Source organism: Erinaceus europaeus, chromosome 2, assembly GCF_950295315.1.
Source record: "Erinaceus europaeus chromosome 2, mEriEur2.1, whole genome shotgun sequence".
Lineage (NCBI taxonomy): Eukaryota > Metazoa > Chordata > Mammalia > Eulipotyphla > Erinaceidae > Erinaceus > Erinaceus europaeus.
In genome coordinates this window covers 21,859,897-21,885,495 of record NC_080163.1, presented here as the reverse complement: position 1 = coordinate 21,885,495, position 25,599 = coordinate 21,859,897, and the positions used below count along the sequence as shown (strand labels likewise).

Sequence of the window (25,599 nt, the reverse complement as noted above, 5' to 3'; positions counted from 1 at the left end):
GTAAGTCCACAACTGAAAACCACACAAACATGAAACCCCCATACATTTTTTTTTTTTTTTGCTTTGCTTTTTGTTTGTGCGTCTGTTTAGCTACTAGGACTTGGTCTTTACACGATGACTCCATCACTCCTGGCTGCCATTTTTTTCTTTTTTCTTTCATCATGAGTGAGTGATGGAGAAAAACAGATTTACTTAGAGCACTGCTCAACTACTCGTGAAGCTCCCCGCCCCCCCACATGTGGAGACAGGGGAGCTTAAACCTGGGTCTTTGCATACTGTAACATGTCCTTTATCAGATGCACTGCCTGGCCCTGATTTCATTTTTATTTTTTAAATAAATTGAATTGGTTTACCATTGGTTCCCTACTCTATGTAAGTTTTAATAGTACAGTGCCACACCTCCATCTACCTCCACTACTGAAGCTCAGCTGCCATTAATACACGTGACCCCCTTTCCTGGTTTGTCCTGATCCACCTACACATTGTTAAAAGGAGAAAAGTCGCAAGGTACTAGCCTAATGCCTAGTAACTCAGCTGGCTTTGCAGCCTGACAGAGTAGCCCTCCCTCAGCCACTTATGCCCACTCAGCAGTTAGTCAGTCTGGACTCACTACCACTCTGTGTCTAACTTTTCTTTAAGGTTAGTAAGCCCTCTGAACAAGAATGAAGCAACTACTCTTTCTCAGATTGCTTTGGTCTGATGTTGAAGACCTGTGGAAAGGTGCTTCCTGGGGAAAAACAAAACAAAACAAAACAAAAACACCACCACTTGGGGAGCCCAGGAATGGAGCCTATGCCTTCATACATTCAAAGCATGTGCTCTCTTCACCACTGATACATCTCTGGCTGAGAGCATACTGAATCCCCAAGGCACCAGGCCTGCAGTGCTCCAGGGGGAATGAGGCAAGGGCTGCCCATCTGTTCCTGCACTGTCTTGTTTGGATCTAAATGCTGGCTCCTCCCTACCCTCACACACCTTTTCCCTACAGAAAAATGACCCTGCTCAGCCAGCACCCTCAGTCACTAATTTTCCTGACATGCTCAAAGGAATGAAAATAAGTGAGCTCACCATTTAATGGCCTCTTGCTTGGTCTACCACTTTTGAAACCAGAGGATGTATTTGCAGAGTTTAGTTGTATTTCACAACACCTTTTACTCACCTGAGTTCCATGAAGAAGGCAGAACAGGAAATTTCCATGTATGCGGCCACCCCATTCAGGTTTGTAAATCTCCCACAAAGTAGTGAATGGCAGTAACACGAACAGATGAGATTGGTTCAAGCATCTAGAAGATTCTGGGCAACTAACTAGGATGCCTGAAGTTTACAAGACTTCTTGTTTGTCAAATGGGCATTAAAGACAGTAGACAAAAAGACCCGCAAAGTTGCTGCTAACTCAAAACTATGGTGATCCTACTTGTATTTGGAGGGGACCCATTTTAACTACAAAATGATTTCTCCCTCATATCTTCTTTAGAATTGTGAGTGTGCGTGCGCGCGCACACACACCCACACACCCACCCACACACACACACACTCTTATGGTAGTGCCAGAGATTGAACCTTGGTCCTGTAGATCCTTCCAGAGACCTCATAAGCAGAATCTGGTTGATGGTGGTGCCAGGGATTGAACCTGGGACTTCAGAGGCTCAGGCATGAAAGTCTTTTTTGCCTAACTGTTATGCTATCTCCTTGGCTCTAAATAATGACTATTATTATTATTAGATAGCTTACAGTATCTTTTTAACCATAGCTCACAAAATGAAGAGTGCAGAACTCCCATGCTCATCTCATTGTTTTCCAAGTGGTTAGCACCTTTGTTAGACAGGTAGAAATGTGAACACAAGAAATGATTTGTGGCAAATCTAGTAATTGCCTTACACTAAAAATCACTGGCTTCTGAATTTTTTTCTGGTCCCACTTGTGGTCTCTTGCACCACCTACTTTTGGACTACTTTCTGAGTTACTGAGCGCAAGGAATCTAATGGCCACATTATCCAGATTGCTCCATGACATGATTTAAAAGATGAGAAAGGTATGCTATATTAGTCAATCTCTAATGAAAGTTTCAGAAGTAAGGAAAATAGCCCCAACATAGCTGAGCTTAGTGCTGGGAGTGAGGCTATCAGCAACGCTCACTTAGAGCAGCTAATGGGACCTGGGTCTCTAAGTAGACTCTCCTCCACAAGCCCTTTTCAGCACACTGCACTCTAAGACTAATGACTGCAGAAAAAAAGAAGAAGAAAAAAAAAAACCCACATCCCAGTCTATGTTACATTATACCTGACACCAAGTTCAGGAATATTTCATCAAAATCTACCCACAGTTTCAGTCCCAGCTTTTTCCTTCCCTCTGCAAAGCTAGGACTGGGCACGTGGGGAAGGGAGGCACAGGAAAGTGTAGCAAGGATGACATGTATCAGCATGGGAGGTCCAGAGAGGACACTCTGTGGTGCAATCACTTACAGACTATCACTGAGTTGATGGGTTCTAGTACTCCTGAGCATCTCCCCTCTCTGATAAGCACTCTTCTGGGTATTGGTCCCATTCTTTCCAGGATTGCTTTCTGCCATTTGCCTCCCCCACCCCAAAGAACTGCAATCACTGGGAGATGAGGCAATTCTGACCATGAGGTCTCTGGGAGGTTCAATCTCTCAGGCACATCTCTGTCCTCCCTGGAATTGCCTAACCTCAGTCACTTGGCTGGCAAAATGGGATTCCTAAGATATCCCCCCCCACCAAAAGAAGTGGGACCTCCAACAGTATCACGCATGGTCAGAGGGATCCAATGTAGCCAGAAGCCCAGAGAAAACATTGCAGAAGCATCAGGACACAGGTAGAGTACCCATTAAACAGTACTGAAACCAGGGGAGCTACAATTGGAAGTGCAGATGTCTGTGCATCGCTCGCCAGCAAATTACAGTCAGGCCTCTTTGAAGGACAGGGAAACGGCCCAAGGAATGTATTGTTAGATTTCATCACTGGGCAAACATGTAGAGTGTAATTTTCCCAATTTACAGGGCAGAGCCTGCAACATACCATCGTTATCTGGGGCCCACTGCTGACTGAAACATAATTCAGAGACACATGACTGAATTTCATTACCCAGAGAGAGAATGAATTAACTGAGTGGGACACGACTGTGTTAAGAACCATGTGCCAGTCTATACACAAGGTGCAGATTTTTAAGAAATTGGACACACAGTGGAGGCTAGTTGTGATGACACGACATGCATATAACAAAACCAGGTCCTGAGCTCTGCTCCTGCTTCTCCAGACACTTGGTCTCCCCCCACCCCCTGGCCCTCAAGCTGGTACACATGATGGGGGAGGGCAGTTTAGGACACCCCACGAGGAACCAACTACATCTGGGCTGAAAGCACAGACTGTGGTTTATCGGTCACCAGTCAAATCTCTCTCTCTGTCTATATTTATGAGAGAGGGTGAACCAAAGCATCAGTCTGGCACATGGGGTGCCAGGGATTGAACTCAAGACCTTATCTTGAGGATCCAAAATGTTATTTACTTTCCTACCTCTGGGAAGGGTCCACCTCCTCTAACTTAGTTTTGGTCAGTTTTCTTTTCTTTTTTTTTTTTTTTAATTTTCTTTCTTTTTTTTAATATTTATTTTATTTATTTATTCCCTTTTGTTGCCCTTGTTTTACTGTTGTAGTTATTATTGTTGTTGTCGTTGTTGGATAGGACAGAGAGAAATGGAGAGAGGAGGGGAAGACAGAGAGGAGGAGAGAAAGATAGACACCTGCAGACCTGCTTCACCACCTGTGAAGCGACTCCCCTGCAGGTGGGGAGCCGGGGTTCGAACTGGGATCCTTATGACGGTCCTTGTGCTTTGCGCCACCTGCGCTTAACCCGCTGTGCTACAGCCTGACTCCCTGATCAGTCTTCTAAAGAAATTATTTTTCCCTGCTGGGGCTTTGTGCCTGCTACAATTCTTCCACTCCCAAGACTCACTTTTTTTTTTTTTTGTAGGACAGTGGTTGAGAGATAGTGGGGAAAGACATCATGGCATCACTCCCCGCAACAATGAACCTTCCTTTGTGTAGATGCTCCCATATCATGACCTGGGGCTGAACTGGGTCCTCACAATGGCAACATATGCACTCTACCAGGTGAACTAACTCCCAGACCCTGAGGCTACAAGCATTTAAGCAGTGCTCTACAAGGTTTAATCAGATTTGTGACATCATCTTTAATGACTAGTTAATTTGATAAGGCTTTCCCAGCCCCTCCTACATGAGAAGCCCTAGATAAGGCACCAGGGACCCAGGGGCAACAGGCAATCACGCATTCTACTATCAAAAAGCTCCTGGGTGCTGGTGCACCTGCTTGAGCACACAAGGACCCACGTTCAAGTCTCTGGTCCCCACCTGCGGGGGGAAGGAAGCTTCATGAGTGGTGAAGCAGTGCTGCAGGTATCTGTTTCTCTCTCCTTATCTCCCCCTTCCCACTCAATTTCTCTCTGTATCAATAAATAAAAAAGATATATATATATATTTGCCTCCAGGGTTATCATTGGGGCTTGGTGCCTGCACTACGACTCCACTGCTCCTAGAAGCTTTTTTTCTCTTTTGTTGCCCATTGTTGTCATTATTACTGTTGTTGTTATTGTTGTTGCATAAGACAAAGAGAAATCAAGAGAAGGGGGAAGACAGAGGGGGGAGAGAAAGACAGACACCTGCAGACCTGCTTCACTGCCTGTGAAGCGAACCCCCTGCAGGTAGGGAGCTGGGGGCTCAAACGGAGATTCTTATGCCAGTCCTTGTGCTTCATGCCATGTGCACTTAACCCCCTGCACTACCACCTGGCCCCCAAGAAATATATATATATTTTTTTCCTCCTCCAGGGTTATTGCTGGGCTCGGTGCCTGCACCATGAATCCACCGCTCCTGGAGGCCATTTTTCCCCCCTTTTGTTGCCCTTGTTGTAGCTTCGTTGTGGTTATTATTATTGCCCTTCTTGACGCAATTCGTTGTTGGATAGGACAGAGAGAAATGGAGAGAGGAGGGGAAGACAGAGAAGGGGAGAGAAAGATAGACACCTGCAGACCTGCTTCACTGCCTGTGAAGCGACTCCCCTGCAGGTGGGGAGCCGGGGGCTCGAACCGGGATCCTTACGCCGGTCCCTGCGCTTTGCGCCACATGCGCTTAACCCACTGCGTCACCGCCCGACCCCCGAAATATTTTTTTTTAAATCTCCTAACAAAGTGGACAAATGGAAAGAAGACAAATGTAATCCACAGTGAGGACATGAGACAACTGAGGGGGGATACACAGTATTAAGGGAATGTCCTGGAAGAACATCTGCTCCAAACTGGGTTTGATTGGAGACATTACTCACTTGAGGAGGCACATGGGAGGAACACCAACAAAGGAGACAGTGCTTGTTGAGGGAACAAGGCCGTAAATAAACAAGACAACACAAGAGCTGGAAGAGTCAGTCGGGTGGCGAGGTGGAGGGCTGCTGCTCTTGCATTGATCAAAGTCAGAATTCCTATTTCTGGAGAACTCCTATTCTTGCAGATGGTAGGAGGTCAATCCCAACTTCCACTACCAAAGCCCAAAGCTGGGATCAGAAAGTCCCTCTCCCACAGGCAGCAAAGAGCAAGCCCACACTCTGGGCCAATCCAGTGGTTTCCTGATGGGATTTTTTTAAATGCTGAGGATGACCAAATACTCAGCCACATCTGGAAGCCAAGCAGAGACAGAACTAAAAAAAGAAAAAGACACACACACACACACACACACACACACACACACACACACACACACACACACACACACACGGATAAGGAAGGCAGTAGTGCATTGTTATGCTAAGGGCTCTTGGGCATGTCCATGGCTATATTTCCTGCATTTTCAAAGGCTGGATCTTCACTCTTACTGTCACTGTAAACTACCTAGTAAACTTACAATAAATTATGCTTATGACAGGAGGAACCAATGTCTGTTTCTTGCACTGGTGGTGGGGGTGGTGGTAACTGCTTTCTATTTCCAATTCTTGGTAAAAATGAACAAAACAAAATAAAATAAAGTAAAAGCCAGTTCTGAGAAAGTGCATATAAGGAACCCCCATTAGGGGACTGGGTGGTGGCATACCTGGTTAAGCGCACACACTGCAGCGCACAAGGACCCAGGTTCAAGCCCCTGGTCCCCCATCTGCAGGGGGAAAGCTTCATGAGAGGTGAAGCAGTGCTGCAGGTGACTGTCTCTCTCCCTTTCATCCTCTTCCCTCTTGATTTCTGGTTGTCTCTATCCAATAAATAAAAATAAAAATAAAAATAATTATTTAAAAAATGAACCCCCATTAGGTTACAGGTTCAGAAAAATTCCTTCCAAGGAACTGACCAGAAAATGGGCTCAGCTAGGGAAAAAGGTTATTTCAGGTTGAAAGACCAGCAAATGTTAACACCAGGAAGGTGGGTAGATCTGAGCATAGCATAGCTATAGGAAGAATCTAGGAGACACAGGGGCCCCAGGAGTACAGGGAGACACCCAAGATGGGAAGAGTCACCCTCTGCAGTGGGAGAGGCACTCATCCCAGGACAACTGCAGGCTGGGTGGAGGTGGAGGTGAGTGTGTCAGTCTGGGAGCAGAAGTTGAAGGAGTAGTCTGATGGCTACTACTTTCTTTGTGAAATAACAGGCCTGGTGAGGCAGGAGAGAGCTGGGTGAGGTGGCAAAGGGAAATGCTATTATGAGCAACAGAGGAGGAGCTTAGCTGGAACACAGTTATTTAGCACACTGTCTGAAAAGGCACCTCTAATACTCATTTATTTCCTGAGTCCTTGCAAAGCAATCCCTGTTCAACAATGGCAGTCTTGATTTCTGGTACAAAAGCTGCAATGAAAACAAAGGAATCCTGGATCCCTGATGCTCAGAGATCTTAACTGCCATTCATTTTGACTACTTCATCATTTAAGTAATTTACTTGACAGGAAGCAATGAGATACCAAAAGTATGCACATCAGTGTTGGCCCTCAGGAAGTCCCTCCCCATCCACTGGGACCTGTTGACGGCCCCCTTTCCAGGATATTCCACTTTTTAATAAAGTAATGTCTTCCTTCATTTCTCTCGCTTTCCTGTTCATGTAATGCCCGGGTATCTTATATTCATTTGGCTTTTAATCAAGTGAGACCTGGATTATTTTACTCCATTTAATGCCCCAGTACAATCATCTATTCATTGGCAAGCCAGCAAAAATGAAATCAGTTCTTTAGGAGGTGGCTTTAAGCTGAAGAGGGCAGTTCACGCTCCTGGCACAAAGTCAAGGGCATTCTAAGTGACGGAGAACTTAACAATATCCCCAGTCATTTGCATCTACGTTCACTCACATACACAGATATGTTGGCCTCCGAGGACTTCTGAATCAGACTTGATAGTTTTTTCAGAGTCCACCCCAAACAAAGTCGACTAGTCTCTCACTGTGGTCTCTCATTACAGCAAATCAAGCGTGAAGCATCCGAAGGCAATCTTCTGGCAATGCAGATACTGTGAAGAGCTCATGATGATCACACACTAAATGGGTTACAGAAGTCCACCAGGAAGGAAAAAAGCAAACGAAAGAGAGGGGCAAAGATTAGGACAGAGAGGTAAATAGCTGAGTTTGCACAGTGAGCTCCTTTCAAACACATATGAGTGGTAGTAGTTCAATGGAAGTTTCTAGGCCACAGTCAATGACTAGTCTTGTAAGGACTACCTGGACACAGTGGGAATATGGACACTCATACATCCTTTAACTGCCTGGCTCAATCTTGTTCAAGCATTATTCAATGCAATATCCTACTATAACTGACAATTAAAAAAAAAAAGGCCCCAGCATCACATTATCATGTCAAAAGAAATACCTTTTGCTAAGAATATGGCATAGAGGTTATGTATAAAAACTTTCATGCCTGAGGTCCTGGGTTCCACCCCCAACACCACTATCAACCAGAGCTGAACAGTGAGCTAGTTTTTTTTAAAAAAACGTATTAGCCTTTTTTTTTTTTAAAGAACACAAAGGCCAGGAGTCCTGAGGACTTGGATTTGAGTTACTTTGGATACCACATGGCTACATATCCATGTGCGATATGAGGCTGTGCTGTATTATCTCTCCTTTCTCTATCTCTGTATCTCCTCCCTCTCTATCACCCTCTATCTAAAAAATAAAATGGAGTCTACAGAAGTGGTGGAATAGTATAGGTGTGGCACCTCAGTGATAACCCTGACAGCCAAACAAAACAAACACACAAAAACTCAAAGGCTATACAGCAGGCAGTATGTCTACAGAACATAAATGAAGAAGTAGAGTGAGGAACTAGTAGATGGGGGCCATCAGGGGATCTCTCAACACTTCCATTTTCAGGGTCACCACCAGCAATCAGGACAGGAGGAACGAATGAATAGGAATGTTGTTGCAGGAACAGAAAAACCTACTTCAGGAAACTGTATGCCCACTTAGATTCCACTCCCTCTTTTCCCCCAAAGAAAGGAAAAACACATCTGGGAGAAAATATCCATCAGGATACTACTACGAGTGAGTCCTCCAAAAGCTCACCACCACTGAACTCTCTCAGTTTGCTTCCTATTTGGACTCTGCATCAAGAGCTGTTATAAAGGCAGAAATGAAAAGAATTCATCAGCACAGAGCTCCATCAGGATAGAGGCCATAAAGGAAACACAAATCCCCCAAGCTCCACATCTAGCTCAAAAACAATGCTTCTGGCTGTCAGTTCTTGTTCTCACCAGTTGCTTATTGCTATTAAATAAGCAGTATTTTTTTTTCCAACTGACTTCTCTCCATACACAGCATAATAAGGTAGACGTCAGCCCTTATTATTACCCATAATAAACTGCATGTCAGACTCTATTACAAAACACAGAGCTCCACTTTGGGAAGGCAATCAGTCCAAGACAGAAGAGGACACGTTTCCAGGGGTTCCCCTCACTGAAGGAGAAATGATGTAGGGGAGGGGGTGCTCTGCAGATGGGGCTCCCAGCACTGCTGTGATTGATTGGAAACTGACTACTAACCCAAGAGGCTACTTGAAAAGAACAGAAACTTCACTCCTTACAAGTCTCTTAATTTTCCACAACTCCCTCTCCCCATTGCTAAGCCCACTTGAGGGATGACTTCTGTGTATATATACCGCAAAGTTGCAGGAAACAAAGCATGCAAACAGTCACACACAAATAAACTCGGGGAGGGAGCTAACACCAGAGGATAATTGTTTTGATTGGAACCCTTCTAGCCCCATCTGTCATCTATCTTCTGTTAGGAGTAAATGAAGCCCTCTTTGATGACAAAGTTACAAACATTCTCTGGGGTATAGCTCAGGGGTAGAACATTTAACTACAAACAAACTACTCAGTTTCCAGGCACGCAAGACCTCCAGTCCCCCACCTCCACACCGACCCCAATATCTCAACTTCTTTAAGACCTCAATCAACAAAGGTTTTCAGGGCTGGCCAGTCAGTAAGGGGTCTGTGTGTGTGTGTGGGGGGGGGGGGAGGGGGTCGCAAATCTATTCCCCTCCAAACAGATCTTTCACTTCTCCCTCTCACCCAGCTTCCCCTTTCAGACTGAAGCACCCTGTGTGTTTCCAGTTTCTGAATCCCTCCCTAAGGGGCCATGGATCCCGAATCTTGGGGTGATCTGGGCACCCCACGCTCGCCTGTCCGCGGGCAGATAGCACTTCTCCAGGCATTTTTGCATTCTTGGGAGTTAATGCTTAGAGTGTTTCCTTTCCAGAGAAATAACAATTGCCGTCTTTTGTGGGCTGGCTGAGTTGGGACAGGAACGTCCCTACTTGTTCCCTTCCCCTGGCTGTGGCAAACGAGGGATGAAGGGCTGGCAAGGCGCACAAAGCAAACTCTCCGCGGCTCCCTTCCAGCGCCCTCCTCTCTCCACGCCCCTCCTCAGACCTGGGGTGCCCCCTCCCCGCCCCCCTCCCAATCACAGCCCTACCTTCCTTGGGGTCTTCGGCCTCGCAGTGCATGGTGGCGGAGCGAGCAGCAGGCGCAGCAGCGACTGTGGCTGACATGTACCCAGGCGGTGCAGCAAGTTCGCCGGGGCCCCACACGCGCACAGGACGCCAGAGAAGACGGAAGGGGAACCACTCAGATCAAAACCTCCCCGGGACGGGCGGCGGGGCTGGTTCTGGTGTAGGGATTTTCAAGGGGAAAGTTCTGCAAGAGTGACGAATAGGGAGACGCCCCCGGGCCGGGGCTGGCCGAGGCCACCTGGCGGCGGGCGGGGCGCTCGCAGGTAGGGCTGCAAAGCAGCCCGGCTCCCCCAGAGGTTTCCCCAGAGATGCCCCTCCGGAGGTCCCTCCAGAAGCTCCCCTCCAGAGGTTCCCCCCCAGAAGTGCCCCTCCAGAGGTACACCCAGAAGCTCCCCTCACAGAGGCTCCCCTCCAGAGGCTTACTCCCCACCCAAGAGTCTCCAGAGGTGTCCTTCTCCCTGTCCAGCTCCACCCAAAGGCTCCCAGGGACTCCTCCCCAAGCCCCGGTTCACCACAGTGGTTAGCAGGGTGCCCTCCACAGTCCAGCTCCCCCTAAAGCCACCCCGCGTACCATCCCCACAGCCTTGCCCCCCCACACTCCCAGAGGTTCCCAGGGTGCTCTCCCCACAGCCCTGCCACTTCCACACCTCCAGAGGCTCCCAGGGTGCCCTCCCCACAGCCCTGTCCCCACCCCCACCCCCCAAAAGGCTCCCAGGGCACCTTTCCTGCAGCCCTGCTCCTTCAGAGCTGACCTGGGGTACAGAGGGGGGGTAGGGGGGTGGAGTGTGTTGTGAGGGGTATTGTGACTATGAAATACAAGTGCAATAAAGAAAAAAAAAACACTGGGCCCCAGCACATAAATAATAAAGAAGTAAAATAAATGCCTCCGAATCTGGTTTACACTTTGCCTTGCACTTCTGGCTTTCCTTATCTTGGCATCTGATAACAAGCACAAATAAAGAGTATTGCTATGCTGCAAGCTGTCTTCACAAGAAAGACATGTGGGCATCGTCCCAGGGGGCTGGAGTGGCCAGCTACCTTCACTCCTCACAGGGTCCAAGGGAGTGGAGAACTTCTGGAGAAAAAAGGAGTGACCCCCATGCTTTCCTTACCTCTGGATGGACAGCAGCCCAGAAGTATATCCACCAGCCTCAGCCTGGGCACACTCAGGGCTCTGCTTATCCAGGAGGACTGTCCTCTGGCTATTCAACAACCAGGGACAAATCCCTTAAACATGCCAGGGAGGGGCTGGGGAGATTGCAGAATAACTATGCAAAGAGTTTTTCAAGCCTGAGGTTGCAAGCTCCCAGGTTCAACCCCCAGCACCACCATAAACCATAGCTGAGCAGGGTTCTAGTAATAACTAAGTAAATAAATAAAGGCCAGGGTCGTAGATGTTGACAGATTAAAGAGGCTGCATAGCCTTAAGAACAGATGCCATCTCTGCCCTTGGGTCCCTAGTCACTACTCTGTTCCACTAGATTGAGAGGAAGTTTTTTTTTTTTCTTAAGCCTTGATTTTTCCTTATGAGAAGTGGGGAGAAGGTGGAGGAAATAGCATAATGGTTATGCAAAAAGACTCTGATATCTGAGACGCTGAAGTTCCAGGTTCAATCCCCCACACCACCATAAGCCAGAGCTGAGTGGCACTCTAGTAATAAATAAATAAATAAATAAATAAATAAATAAATAAATAAGGAGAGGGAGGAGATGGGAGGAGAAAGTGAGGGAGAGGAGGAGAGAACTCTCATCTATGCCTGCCTATCTGAGGGAAATTTGTCATAGAGCCTTAGTTTTTTTTTCACCAACAAAAGGTCAAAAGCTCTCAGGTAAGGGGACCTGATAGCAGCATACCTAGGGTTCCAGCCCCAGCTCCCCACCTGCAGGGGGTCTGCTTCACAAACAGTGAAGCAGGTCCGCAGGTGTCTCTCTTTCTTCCCCTCTCTCTTTCTCCCCATCCCATGTCTCTGTCTAAAAAAAAAAAAAATTAGAAAAATTATAAAAAAGCTCTCAGGTAACATGGACTAGGAAATTGTGAGAAAAGTCTTATTCCCTTTAGATATGTATTTTTCCAATAGCTTTTTTCTTCATTTCTCAATTTTACATGGACAAGAAAAGTAGAGAAACCATGGCTAACTTTGTGAAGAATACTTACAAAAGATGTGGATTTAATTAGCTAAAATATTTTGTGATGTTGTAGATTGAATCCAGGACCACCTACTTGTAAGCCCAGCTTTATACCCACCATACCACCTCCCAAGCCACAAAAATAAATGAATTTAAAGAAGCTGATTATTTAAACCAATTACTTTCTGTATAATCTTGGGAAATGTATTCCTCATCTGTAAAATGAGGATAGCAATAGTATGTTTGTGTATATATGTTTCACACTGAGGTAATAAAAGCAAAAAAGTGATTTGGAAACCATAAAGTATCACACAGCTTAAAGACTACTGCATTATTAAAGATGAATTTTTGGAGTGGGGAGATAACATAATGATTAAGCAAAATGATGTTCATACCTGAGTCTCAAAAGTCTCAGGTTTATTCCCACCATAAACCAGAATTTAGTAGTGTTCTGGTAAAATAGATAAATAAATAGTGACTTCTTGCAGCATGAAGTCTGAAGGGTTGATTCCTGGCATCACCTATACCCAAGTGATGCTCTGGTTCTCTATCCTCTATATTTTCTCTCTCTCTCTCTCCCTCTCTCTCTCTCCATAATATATATAAAATACACACACACACACACACACACACATATACATACATACATATTTACTTTTATTTGCTAGAACCAAGAGAAATTGAGAGGGGAAGTGAAGATAGAAAGTGAGAAAGAGAACCACCTGCGGCACTACCTCACCACTTCACTTAAACCTGGGTCCTTAAGTGCACCCAACCAGATACGCCACTACCCACTCCCCCTAGTAACTCTTTTTCTTTTTTAAAAAAATAAAAGATATGCCATGGTTTTATTTCAATATTGAGTTTGAGCAGAAAAATGAAACGGCTATTCACAAGCAGTGAGAGAGTGTGATAAACATCCACAGATGGCCCAGGTACTGAATCACTTCCTACTGCTGAGTGATTGTAACTTGCCTAAGACCCTGAGCAGAATCTGATCTCCATCTCACTGAAAAGGCAGGATGCTGAGAGGAAGACATGGCCCATCAGAGAGCAGAGAAGGAAGAGAAACATCTGGAAAATATCAGCTTGTGGCAACTACCGGAAACTGACCTCACCGAGAGGGTGGCTTAGCTGCAACCCTTTCAAAGTCAGTTAACTGTGTGGTGCCCCACTCCCTGCCCCATATCCTGGGTCACAAGCTGCTATGGTGAACACCGAAGTCAGTCACCTTTAACTTGGGGAGAAAATATGGTCTGGTGTGAGAATCATTCTGATCCTACAGCAATGCTCTCTTATTAGTCAGAAGTCCTACTGTCCTGCTGGAGTCATCATTCCTGAGTTGCTACCCCCCAACCAACACAAATATACCATCTGTCCTTGCCCTCCCCTACCATAGCCCAGATGTTCACAGATGTCCACCAGGAGTCCTACAAAATCCTGGCAAGACTGTGCTACACAAATAAGACAGCTATTCCTCATCTATACTTGGAATAAGACGCAACACCTTTTCAAGGTGATGTTTATGCAAAAAACCTCACATTGTCTGCTGACGAATTCACCATAAAAAAACTCACTCTCATCCTCTCCTCTCAGATTGTGCCTCCAACAGGAATTATTTATTAGATGTCAAATGATGCTCAGGCCATGGAAGGCATGTTTAAAATACATGTCTTCAGTGTCTTACTTGTTTTTCACACCAGAGTTCACAAAGAGACCTTCCTCCCTGCTCAGGTTAGCCAAGGAGAACAACTGCTGAATGAACAGTTCAGATGCAGCTGTGTCAGCCCTGTAATGTAATATAATTTTTTTTTTTTTTTTTGCAGCTTGGTCAGTGTACACACTTTCACTCCCATCCTGGAAGCCTGAATAAATCTCTTTTGTATTTAAATGCATTCCTTGGTCACCTTGGAGAAGAATGTCCTGCTTTCCCTCAAGAACAAGGAGTGCTCAACTTATTTTAAAATCAGCGGTAACTGAGTTAGGACTGTACGCTTCTCATTAACTTGCATGAGCTCCAAGCCACCTGCCATGGGCAAACTCACTGCCCCCACATCTCCATCCTGCCAAAATGTGCCAAAGGGCCACTGACTCTTCCGGGTTTCCAGTTACATAACACTATTAAGGATGGTCTCTTCATATTGATCTTATCCAGTTTTTATTCCAAGGGGAAGTCTTTACATTTTAACCCTAGTGAACAGTGCTCTAATACATTACAATGACCTGTAGACTCCAGCACATAAATTCTGTTCACTCTTTGTGTATTTAAGAAACATCCTAGGGAGTCGGTGGTTAAGCAGCAGGTTAAGCGCACATGGTGCAAAGCCCAAGGACCAGTGTAAGAATCCGGGTTCCAGCCCCAGGCTCCCCACCTGCAGGGGAGTCACTTCATAGGCAGTGAAGCAGGTGTGCAGGTGTCTTTCTCTCCTCCTCTCTGTCTTCCCCTCCTCTCTCCATTTCTCTCTGTTCTATCCAACAAAGACGACATCAGTAACAACAACATTAACTACAACAATTAAAAAAAAAAGGGCAACAAAAGGGAATAAATATTAAAAAAAAAAGAAGAAGAAAAGAAACATCCTAACACCACTGAGTGTTACGACATGCTTCAAAGTTACACCAACAATCTATTTGAAAAATCATCTGGTACAAAATAGCAATGAAACCAGTAACACCTCTTATTTTACACCCAACTGCATATAAATACTGTTCTGAACCCCAACTCACATCTAAGAGTTGATCTCCCTGCTTTCTGTGTCAATATAGGAGGGCCACAGCATGCTGATTCTTATGTGTCTAAAAAAATTTTTTTTTCCCTTTCATTCTCAGGCATTTCCAGATATTTGCTTATATCACAAGTGACTGGGCCCTCTCACCTGGTGTTTAACTTTGGGAAAAATTTCATCTTCAATGTCACCTTGGGTCTAAGGAACGCTTATTTACACCAATTCTCAATTGAACTTTATCACAGAGCAGCAGAAACCTCTTCCTGAGTTATGCTTCAATAGAGCTGGTTTTTGTTTGTTTGTTTGTTTGGTTGGTTGGTTGGTTGGTTTGGTTTACCTTGTACTTTAAGACCTATGCTCACAGCTGCCCAGATGTAAAGAATGGGGAGGGGGGGTGGGCATGTGTTCAGATTCACATAAATGAAATGACTCCAGTAGGAGAGACAGCGCAGGTCTGACACACTCCTCTCTAGTGCCAGAATGTCACAGTGTTTTCCACAGGGCAAAAATACTGAACACTAAGCATTCTGTAAATTAGTCACATGCTTCCAGCTCCTAGGTCCTAAGAATCCCAACTAATGAAAATGGTCATCTCATCAATATTTTTATTTTTATTTCAGAGGCTGAATCTACATACAATACTGTAGGGGGGGGAGGTTATATAAAAAGTTTTCTTCTGTATAGCTTTGGGCTTTTCTCATTTTTGTTGTTCTATTAGTATTAATTCTCTTGGAAGCTTTTGAAGACTTCACGTAATTGTGATCTGTGTATAAAGTTGATTTCCAATCTCTCTCTCTCATACACATATACATTGGCAAGTCCCACGGTCTGGTCTCACCTGGTTGGGGCTACAGATTTGTGTCTTTCTTTTTTTAATATTTATTTATTTATTCCCTTTTGTTGCCCTTGTTCTTTTTCGTTGTTGTTGTAGTTATTATTGATGTCGTCCTTGTTGGATAGGACAGAGAGAAATGGAGAGAGGAGGGGAAGGCAGAGAGGGGAAGAGAAAGACACCTGCAGACCTGCTTCACCGCTTGTGAAGCGACTCCCCTGCAGGTGGGGAGCTGGGGGCTTGAACCGGGATCCTTCCACTGATCCTTGCGCTTTGCGCCACATGCGTTTAACAGACTGTTGCTACCGCCTGACTCCTTTGACTTCCTTTCTAAGCAAGTATCCTTGTTAAAAAAAAAAAAAAAAGCATTTAGTAGCCAGAGATGTAGCTTAGTGGGTGTAGCACATTTTGCCTGCAGTGGAGCCCTGGTTTCAATCCCCAGCACTTAAAATTGCAGCAGATGATTAGACAGACAGAGAGACACCCCAAATCAGGTCTGAAAATAGCCTCTGAAGAATTTAGTCAAGACTGGGGGCAGTAGCTCAGCAGCAGAGAGTCAAGCTGGCATACCTCAGGCCCTGAGTTCAATTTCCTGAACTACAAATGCCAGAGCTGAGGGGTGCTCTGGTCTCGCTTTTTCTTTCTCATTAAAATGAATAAAGAGGGCTGGGGAAATAGCTTGATGGTTATGCAAAAGTCTTTCATGTGTGAGGCCCTGAAGTCTCAGGTTCTATCCCAATGACCATCCATAAGTTAGAGCTGAGTAGGGTTCAGGTAAAAATAAGTAAATAAATAAAACAACCACTTAACATTAACAACGAAACCTACCAAGAATGCCTCGAATTCATACAAGTCCTATTTAGACTTCTAAATTAGCTCGCCTGGGCCATCAAACCCATTTTATAGGTGTGTAATTAAAAAGGGAGCTTCTATAATTTGCTGAGGGTCACATCACTAAGCCATCACACTCTTCAGACTGTTCAGTAAATAAATAATGTCTAGGTCTCCTGGCTCCTCTGTGCAGACATTCCCACTCCATTAACAATACCTCTATAAAAGTCAAGTTTCTGATGGAGCAGAAGGACAACTCAAAGACTGCTGGGCTGGGAGAACGTCAATGAGTGTGGCTCTGGCAGGGAAAGCTCTAGCCTCTGTGTCTGAATACCTACATTACATTACCTTGCATTACAGTCATTTCAATCTTGATATCCCATACTTCAAATAAGCTGTAAGTTCCATTTTTCTATTTATTCAGCTACATGAAATTTTAAAAAATCTTTTTTTTTTAATTAAAATTCTCATCAAGGTTCTAACGAAATCTCCGTGGACTGGGGGCTGCCAGAAGCAGGGAAAAGAGCACCAGGTTCAGGGGCCAGGCATACACCCCATTGAATGCACAGGTTATTATGTACCAAGATCTGGGTTCAAGCCTCTGGTCACGAAGCTTCATAAGTGGTGACACAGTGCTGTAGGTATCTCTCTTTGTGTGTCCCTTCCCTTTCAATTTTTGTCTCTATTTTTAAAAAGAAAGAAAAGGAAAAGGAAAAAAGGAAAGGAGAGAAAAGATTAAGCCAGAGGCTCAGTCATGGGGTTTGGGGAATGAGGAATAGGTCCAATGACATGCTGAGATAATGCCTCATTTATTAATATCTGCCTGACTTTTCTCTGTTCTATCTTCTCTTCTTCCTAAGCACAGGCAGACTGGTTAATCTCTCAGAGCATGCCTCTAAAGTGGGGATTATAACATTCACTGAACACAGTATTAACAAGAATGCATTGCAGCCCTGAAAATCATGAACTCTTCCTTCGTGACTTTTCTGAACATTTCTGTGAATCAAGCTCAGGCTACTTTAGGTTGTGGAGTATGGACATGATGGTCCCGCAGATATTCCTGATGGGATAGACATGATGGTCCCGCAGATATTCCTGATGGGGCTGACAAGCGAATGTGTGTGGTCCAGGCAGTGGCAGAATAAGGAAATAGCAGCTGGGGAGTGGCCTTGCATGCAGAGTGCATACCTTGCCAGCCTGACGTCCTGTGTACTGCATTTGATTCCCAGTACTGCATTTGACCAGAGCTATGTCCTGGTGTGTGTGTGTGTGTGTGTGTGTGTGTGTGTGTGTGTGTGTGTGTGTGTGTGTGTGTGTGTGTAAATCTTTTTGAATTGACAATAAGGGGCTGGAGAGGTAGCTCACCAGGTTACCATGCATCTGGCCTGAGCTCAAACCCAGGTACCACACAAGGTGTTACAGCGCTGGAGTAAGTTGTAGTACTGTGGTGTTTCTCCCTCTCCCTGTTTCTGTCAGCTGAAAAGGGGGCCTGGAGTAGTGACAATGCACATGTGTTCTCAGGGAATAAAGGCAATAAAAGGGGTGAGCCTTGAGTTGTGTCCAGGTTACTAGGGTCACATGGGGATGGCCTGAGAAGGACTCAAGAGGGGGACAGAGAGGATTTCTCGGCGGAGATAGAGCCAAGGAAATACAACATCTAATCTGACTAAAGCAACCTGCCTCTCCTTCTGACAAGTAGGAGAGGGAAAAGGTTTGCTGAGTGGTCTCAGTCATTGCTGCTCAGGTTTGGAAGAAGCCTCAGAGGCCATCCACCCTGATCCTCCACCTGGCTGGTGAAGTTATAGAGGCACATCATGGGCAACCTGTGTTCAACCCAACTCTCCCTGATGGTCTCTGCTAACAGATTCCTTTCAGAGACATTTTTGGGGCTGGGGAGACAGCCTAATGGTTATGCAAAAGATTTTCATGCCTGAGACTCCCAGGTTCAATCTCCAGCACCACTATAATCCAGAGCTGAGCAGTGCTCTGGTCTTCCTGTGTCTTTTTCTGTATGTGTGTATGGAAAATAAAATTATATATATATATATATATCAAAGAAAAAAATAGAAAAAGTTCCTCCTTACAATGAACCAACACTTAAGCCAAAAAGAGATTTTTTAGAGACAGAGAGAGACAGAGACAGAGACACCATAGCAACAAAGATTCCTTCAATGCAGCAGGGTCAGGCTCAAACCTGGCTTGTATACATGGCAAAGGAGAGCACTATTTAAGTGAATTATTTCACCAGCCAGAGTTGATTCTGAACTGAATTTTTTTCAATAATTTTGTGGAGACCCCATCATCTTGGTAAGCCAACTGGAGTCAAATGCAAAGTCAGACAGTTCTGCCATAGTTATGCCCCTTCCTAGAGCCCACCATACATCTGTGACTGGTCTCCGGAAAGAACCAGAGCCCCTGTGGGAGGCCATGACAATGACAATCTCCACCCCTCTCTCTCTCTCTCTCTCTCTCTCTCTCCCATGTGCTCAATCAAAAGAGGGGTAGAACACAGTGCTAAGACAAGTCAAGTGATGGATGCAAGCACTGCAGGGCCTTTATTCAGACTGCTCAATAACATTTGAAATCCACAAGAAAACCAAAGCAGTGTTCCCAATGCAGAATTTGGACCAGCAGATCCAGATCTAAATTCCATCCCAAAGTCAAATCCAAGTTGTTCATGCTATATTATGGTGAGTTTCTGACATGGACAGGCTATTATGTTAACATCTGTGCCAACTAGTCACTGTTTAGAAAGACTGGAGGGGGTTGGGTGGTAGAGCAGCGGATTAAGCGCACATGGCACAAAGTGCAAGGAGCTGCATAAGGATCCCAGTTAGAGCCCCTGGCTCCCCACCGGCAAGGGGGTTGCTTCACGGTGGTGAAGCAGGTCTGCAGGTGTCTGTCTTTCTCTCCCCCTCTCTGTCTCCTCATCCTCTCTCCATTTCTCTCTGTCCTAACCAACAACAATGATAGTAATAATAATAATAATAGTAACAACCACAACAATGATAAAATAACAAGGGCAACAAAAGGGAAAAAATTAGCTTCCAGGAGCAGTGGAATCATAGTGCAGGCACCGAGCCCCAGCAATAGCCCTGGAGGCAAAAAAAAAAAAAAAAGACTGTAAAGGGGCAGCTTGGCTAGAGCTCACCAGGTAAAGTACCCTTAACATGTTCAAGATCTCGGGTCTGACTCCTGACACCACATGGGAGTACCACGGCACCAGAAGAAGCTCCACAGGAGGTAAGATGTCTCTCTGCCTCTGTTGCTTCCCATCCTCCTCCACGTGCATCTAAATTTAACATAATTAAAAAATAAATAAATAAAAGTCATACTTGCAGCAGTGGAGTTATAAATACATGGGGACCGAGTACCACAAATGAAAGAAAAGACAGAAAAAGGCAGGGTAGGTAATTCCATAATAGACGACATTTCTGTAAACACACACACACACACACACACACACACACACATATGAAGGTAGTTCTGCATATATGAAGCCCTGGGTTTGACCCCTGGAACTGCCCTCCAAAATGGAAATAACAATAAATAATGTAAATAAACGAAAATGAGACTGAAGAGACTGGGAGGCAGAGCCACAGGGCTGAGACAGGTTTGCCAAGTCAGAATAGCCAAGGCTGAAACTCAGCAGGTGGTGAAAATGTGAAGCAGAGCAGAACTCATGCAAACAGGGCAGGGAGGAGGGGGGTGGCGGGAAGCACAGAAAGGCACGGATGACAAGTTTCTCTATTTGAATAGGTCAGGTTACAAAATGTAAGGTATTCATTTTTATACAGAAACGCCTTAGAAGTCTCATGGCACCAGTCTGGGAGATGGTGCAGTGGATAAAGTATTGGGTTTACAAGCATGAGGTACTGAGTTTGATCCCTGGCATTGCCTGTACTGGAGTGGTTCTCTGGTGCTTTCTCAGTCTCTCTCATACATACATAAATAAAAAGTATGTAATAGTTAAGACTCAAAATGTTGTAGGCATCACCAAAAGAAATGTATTTTCTGAGAAACTGATATGAACAGTGTGGCTGCCTGCCTACCTGAAAACATACTTATTAATTCTATACATTTGCTGGTAGAAAAACAGGAAGGCTGGAAATTTCTGAATTTCTTCATCTGAAATCGACTTCAGCAGACTCTCTACTACTAAGTCTAGCTGTCCTATCACAAGCCATTTAACTTTCTCAATTTCAACTATGTCTAATCAATCTAAAACAGAAAGAGAAACAACAGTCCAAAAGGTCCAAGGGGGACAGAGAAACAGCTTAAGGGTAGGCCATATGCCTTTCCATATATAAGTCACAGCACCACATGGAAAGTGCCACAGCACCAGAGGAAGATCTGATGTTATGATTTCTCCTTCTCTGTGTCCCTCTCCCTCCCTCCTTCCCTCTCTGCCTATCTGAAGTGCCCCGGCCTGCGGGGTTATTGACAGAAACCTAGGGTAGGGGGTGAGAGAATGGAGGGGACAAGAGACACAAAGAACGAGAGCAAGTCATGAGATATGATCAAGCTCTGAAAATTTTATTTTTCAACTGCCATATATGCACAAACAAGGAGGAAGTTCTGCTAAGGTAGTGGGGAAGAGAGGTGGGTGAGCAACTTTCCAAACAGCTAGATGGTAATCTCAGTTCCAATGATCCGGAATGTCCTCTCACCGGCTATATCAGAGTCTTAGCTAAGGCCTTGGCTCCCGGCATGTCCTCCCTTTTTACAATTTAAGTGAGGCAGGTAAATGAGGGTAAAAGCTAGGAATCTTATCAAGAGATAAGTGGGCATTAACCAGAGGAGAAGTATTGACCTGATTTCTCCCGCGGGGTAAATATAGAACTGATCTTCCCGCATCTCATACGGCTCTTGGTGTCTTTTGGGGAGGGGAGGGAGAGCCACTATTTCTAAGGTGAGGAAAACTCACAGTGAAGAGTTCTGATGACCAACACCAACCTCCATGCAAATCAGGTTTGCTTCATGGGGGACTCAGAGGCAGACTATAGGGTCCTCCCCCTGCAGTGCTTAGCCCTGCACCCCTTACCGGTGCCCATGCCATGCCAAGGCTGGTGTGCATAAATCTGAGTTTTATGCAGCTCCTAAAAGAGGTCTGTCACCCTCAGGTTCAGCCAAGCCTCTGTCAGCCAAATCAAGTCTGTGGTAATATATTTGTAAGGGTTTTGATGCCAAGGAGTCAATTTGTTGTTTTATAAAGCCAGTAATCTTATTAAAAATAAAGGGTCCCAAGGCAATCATTAACAAAAGACTAATCAAGGGTCCCATAAGAGGCATCAAAGTGTCCTAGTGTGCCACCAGCAAGTCTAAGGGAAGCAGTCAGTGGATGTGATGTCCAGGGGAAGAAACACAGCACATCTGGTCCTCTGGTGGTCGTCAGTACCAACTGATGAAATTTTTCTTCTTCATAGAGGGTCAGCTGTGGAACAAGCAAAACTAGGAGGCAAGGACCAGGTAGAGAAGAATTGACATGAAAATATAGGGTGGTACCAAACACAGAGAAGGTGCATACACATTAGGTGAGGTTCCTTGAACATGAGGAATATTGGGAGAAAAGTGAGCAGTCAATAAACATGTAAGGATGAAGTCAGCAGTGGTAGGTCAGCAGAAAGAGAAGACTTGGATAGGCTGGTGCGGTTAGCTGGAGTATATACTGCCATGACGTCCTTTGTGGTAAGGACTTGCCAACAGGGACTCTGTGGATTTTGTAAGAGCAATAATGTCATCCACCATAATAAAAGGAAAACAAACATGGACATCCAGTGTAAATATAAAAAAGGCTTAGTATAGTTATTTCATTGACCCTTTAGCCAACTGAATACTGGGGTGCATTCCCCTTCTTTTTTATTTATTTATTGAGCTTTTAATGTTCTAAAGGAAAACAAAAATACATGGATTGGATGTCTATTGAAGCAAAACAGAGCATATGGCTCTTAAGGTTTTTGAACTTTTTCTTGTTTGAGCTGTAGCCCACATAAATTTGGAAAATACCAACTGAGGAAAAAAAAATGTTTTTGTTTACTAAACAAGGGCAGGTGAATTATATCAATCTGCCAGAGAGCACTGGCTTTTATCAATGGAGATTAATCTATCTCCCCAACCCCTTTGCTTTCTTTTCGCTTAAATTCTACTTATCAGTGAGATCATCTGCTATTCGTCTTCTTTCAGGATTACCTCAATTTAACATGATTCTTTTACATTCTATCTAAGACGGATCAAAAGAGCCTGGGGGCTTGAACCTGTGTCTTTGTGCACAGTAATGTTTGTGCTTTACTAAGTGAACTACTACTTAGTCACACAGTTAAGTCTTATATTGACTGGAAGATGACATGTTATTTTCTAACTTGGTAACTTCCAAAAAATAATACTGACACCATACCATTCACTTTACACAAATCAACATTACTGATTCATGTATGCTTGAGTGATATAGTTGCAGAAAAAGATTTGAATTTTCAATCCCAAGATTCCCAAATCAGACTCTAGGGTGCCTCAGGCCATAAGAGCAAACTCAGACCTGTGTCAGATTTTTGAGAGAAATTACTGTATTATTTAGTACTTCTTAGGTACTGCATGACCTATTAGTTCCTGCCCATCCTTAGCGTGACATTAAGTCGTGCGACACTGTTTTGAAGACATCATTTCTTTTCAAAGCTAGGCTGCTGGTGGTTGCTGTGATAAAAAGGCAAGTCATTAGGGGCTCAGCAGTAGTGTGGAGGGTTATGCACACATGGCGCAAAGTGCAAGGACCAGCATAAGGATCCTGTTTCGAGCCCCCAGCTCCCCACCTGTGGAGGAGTAGCTTCACATGCGGTGAAGCAGGTCTGCAGGTGTCTGTCTTTCTCTCCCGCTTTCTGTCTTCCTCGCCTCTCTCCATTTCTCTCTGTCCTATTCAGCAATGACAGCAATAACAACAACAATAAAAACAACAATGATTAATAACAAGGGCAACAAAAAGTTTAAAATAGACTCCAGAAGCAATAGATTCGTAGTACAGGCACCTAGCCCCAGCAATAACCCTGGAGGAAAGAAAGAAAAAAAAAAAGAGAGAGACAGGAGCCTCTCCCCCCACCAAAGAGGGCAGTGCTACTGAGTGTGGTGGATGTTGCTGCCAGCAGCGAGATCACGGCCATGCACCCACACATGCGCAGATCTAAATGATCTGCAAAGTAAGTGACTGGAAAGTCTGACCCAGGCTTTCAGGGACTGGAAATTTCTTGAAACAAACCCTGTGTTGAATCACAGCGTTCTATATGTCTATGCTGTGGGAATGGCTCCAGCCAGTCTATTTTCTTCAGCAAGACTGTATCCTTTCCTTCACCTCTCCCAAAGCCTTGCTCAGGTATTAACTTCATAAAGCCTACTGAAGCCCACACTGCATTTCTACTAGGTTGAAAGTGGGTCACCTTGAACTTCACTGGCTTTTGACGTGGATCTGTAAGCTATTTAAAATAAAATACTAGGGACCTGGGAGAGAATTTCTTCAGGTACCACATGGGAGTACCAAGGCCCTTAATACTGTATTTTAAATAGCTTACAGAAAGCTCCATGAGTGGTGGAATAGTACTGCAGTTTCCTTTCTCTCTCTCTCTCTCTTTCTTTCCCTCTTGCTTTGAAATTCAAAGTATCGAAACGTCAGTCCTCAGGGCTGGGTGGTAGTGCACCAGGTTAAGCACACATGACATAAAGCACAATGATCCACACACAAGGATCCTGGTCCGAGCTGCTGGCTCCCCACCTGCAGGGGCGGAGGGGAGGGTCGCTTTATAAGTGCTGAAGTAGATCTTTCTCTTCCCCTATCTTCCCCTCCTCTCTCAATTTCTCTGTCCTATCCTATTAAAAAAAAAAAAAATAGGAAAAATGGCCTCCAGAAGGAGTGGATGCTTAAGTGTGGGCACTGAGCCCCAGTGATAACCCTAGTGGAAAAAAAAAGTCAGTCCTGGAGCTGTGAGCAAAGGAATCATGGATACATGAAAAAGGAAGAGAGGGGAGTGGTAGCACAGTGGGTTAAGCGCACTTGGCGCAAAGCACAAGGACCCATAGAAGGATCCTGGTTCTGGTCCCTGGCTCCCCACCTGCAGGGGAGTCACTTCACAGGTGGTGAAGCAGGTCTGCAGGTGTCTATCTTTCTCTCCCCTCTCTGTCTTCCCTTCCTTTCTCCATATCTCTCTGTCCTATTCAACAACAATAATAACTACAACAACAATAAAAAAAACAAGGGCAACAAAAAGAAAATAAATAAATATTTAAAAAAATTTAAAACAAAAAAAAGAAAAAGGAAGAGAGAAAGAAAGAGATAAAAGATTAGTTAAAAAAGATAAAAGGTTATATTTTCTGATATTTTTTTCCTGTTCCAGAGAGAAAAATCTCATGTAGGAACTTTGAAAGCAAGATGTAACTGATTAAAATAGTCATCAAATCATTCCAGGACACTGAATTAAAACAACATAAGAAGTAGACTTAATAAGTATATTACGGGGAGGCATGTATAGCATACTTGTTGTCTTTAGAGAAAGAGACCAAGCAAAGAAAGCTACATTACATCTGGAGAACTGAGTCAGGTGAAGCCCAACAGTTCATAAACTCATCAGGCTCACCAAAAAAAAAAAAAAAAAAAAAAAAGGTTTATCAGATAAAGAGAAAGTTACTCTGACAGCTGGAACCTTCTGTTTTACAACACACACAAAGTGGATACACTTCCGGGAACATCCTCCTAAGAGCAGATGCAAATGTCTCTGTGGGAGGCCATACAGCCCTGGAGGCAGGCCTCCACTAATGAGCTGGGCTTATCTTTGCAGAGGCAACCTGACCAGTCACCTAGCAAACCCCCTGCAGGTTGTCCCAAGGACCATTAATAAGATGAATGGACCCAAATTCCATGTTAGTTGATGGAATTTCCAGGGCCAGCAAGGCACCCTCTTTAAAAAAGAACAGCAGCTAGGATGACCTCTCTGCTTCCTGGGGGTTAAGAACTAACATCCGGCACCAGCCCACCTGAAGATATATACATACAGCAATAAAACCCAGATGGGAATTCCAGACACCCCTTAGCTCAAGGCACGACCTGCTCT

The 25,599-nt window shown here is 44.7% G+C and overlaps 1 protein-coding gene across 3 annotated transcripts in view; it reads right to left on the bottom strand.

Annotated features, from left to right (window-relative positions):
* The window catches only part of TNFAIP8 (TNF alpha induced protein 8), a 158,446-nt gene that overhangs the window by 35,775 nt on the left and 97,072 nt on the right, over nt 1–25,599 (bottom strand). Inside the window, exon 1 of one of the 3 annotated variants that reach the window (XM_060177422.1) lies at nt 9,962–10,179. The exons of the other annotated variants lie outside the window; for them this stretch is intronic. Coding sequence (XP_060033405.1) covers nt 9,962–10,037 — 76 coding nt within the window. The 5' untranslated portion in view covers nt 10,038–10,179. Of the gene's footprint in view, nt 1–9,961; nt 10,180–25,599 lie in introns of those variants that run through there. 3 annotated transcript variants of the gene reach the window in all.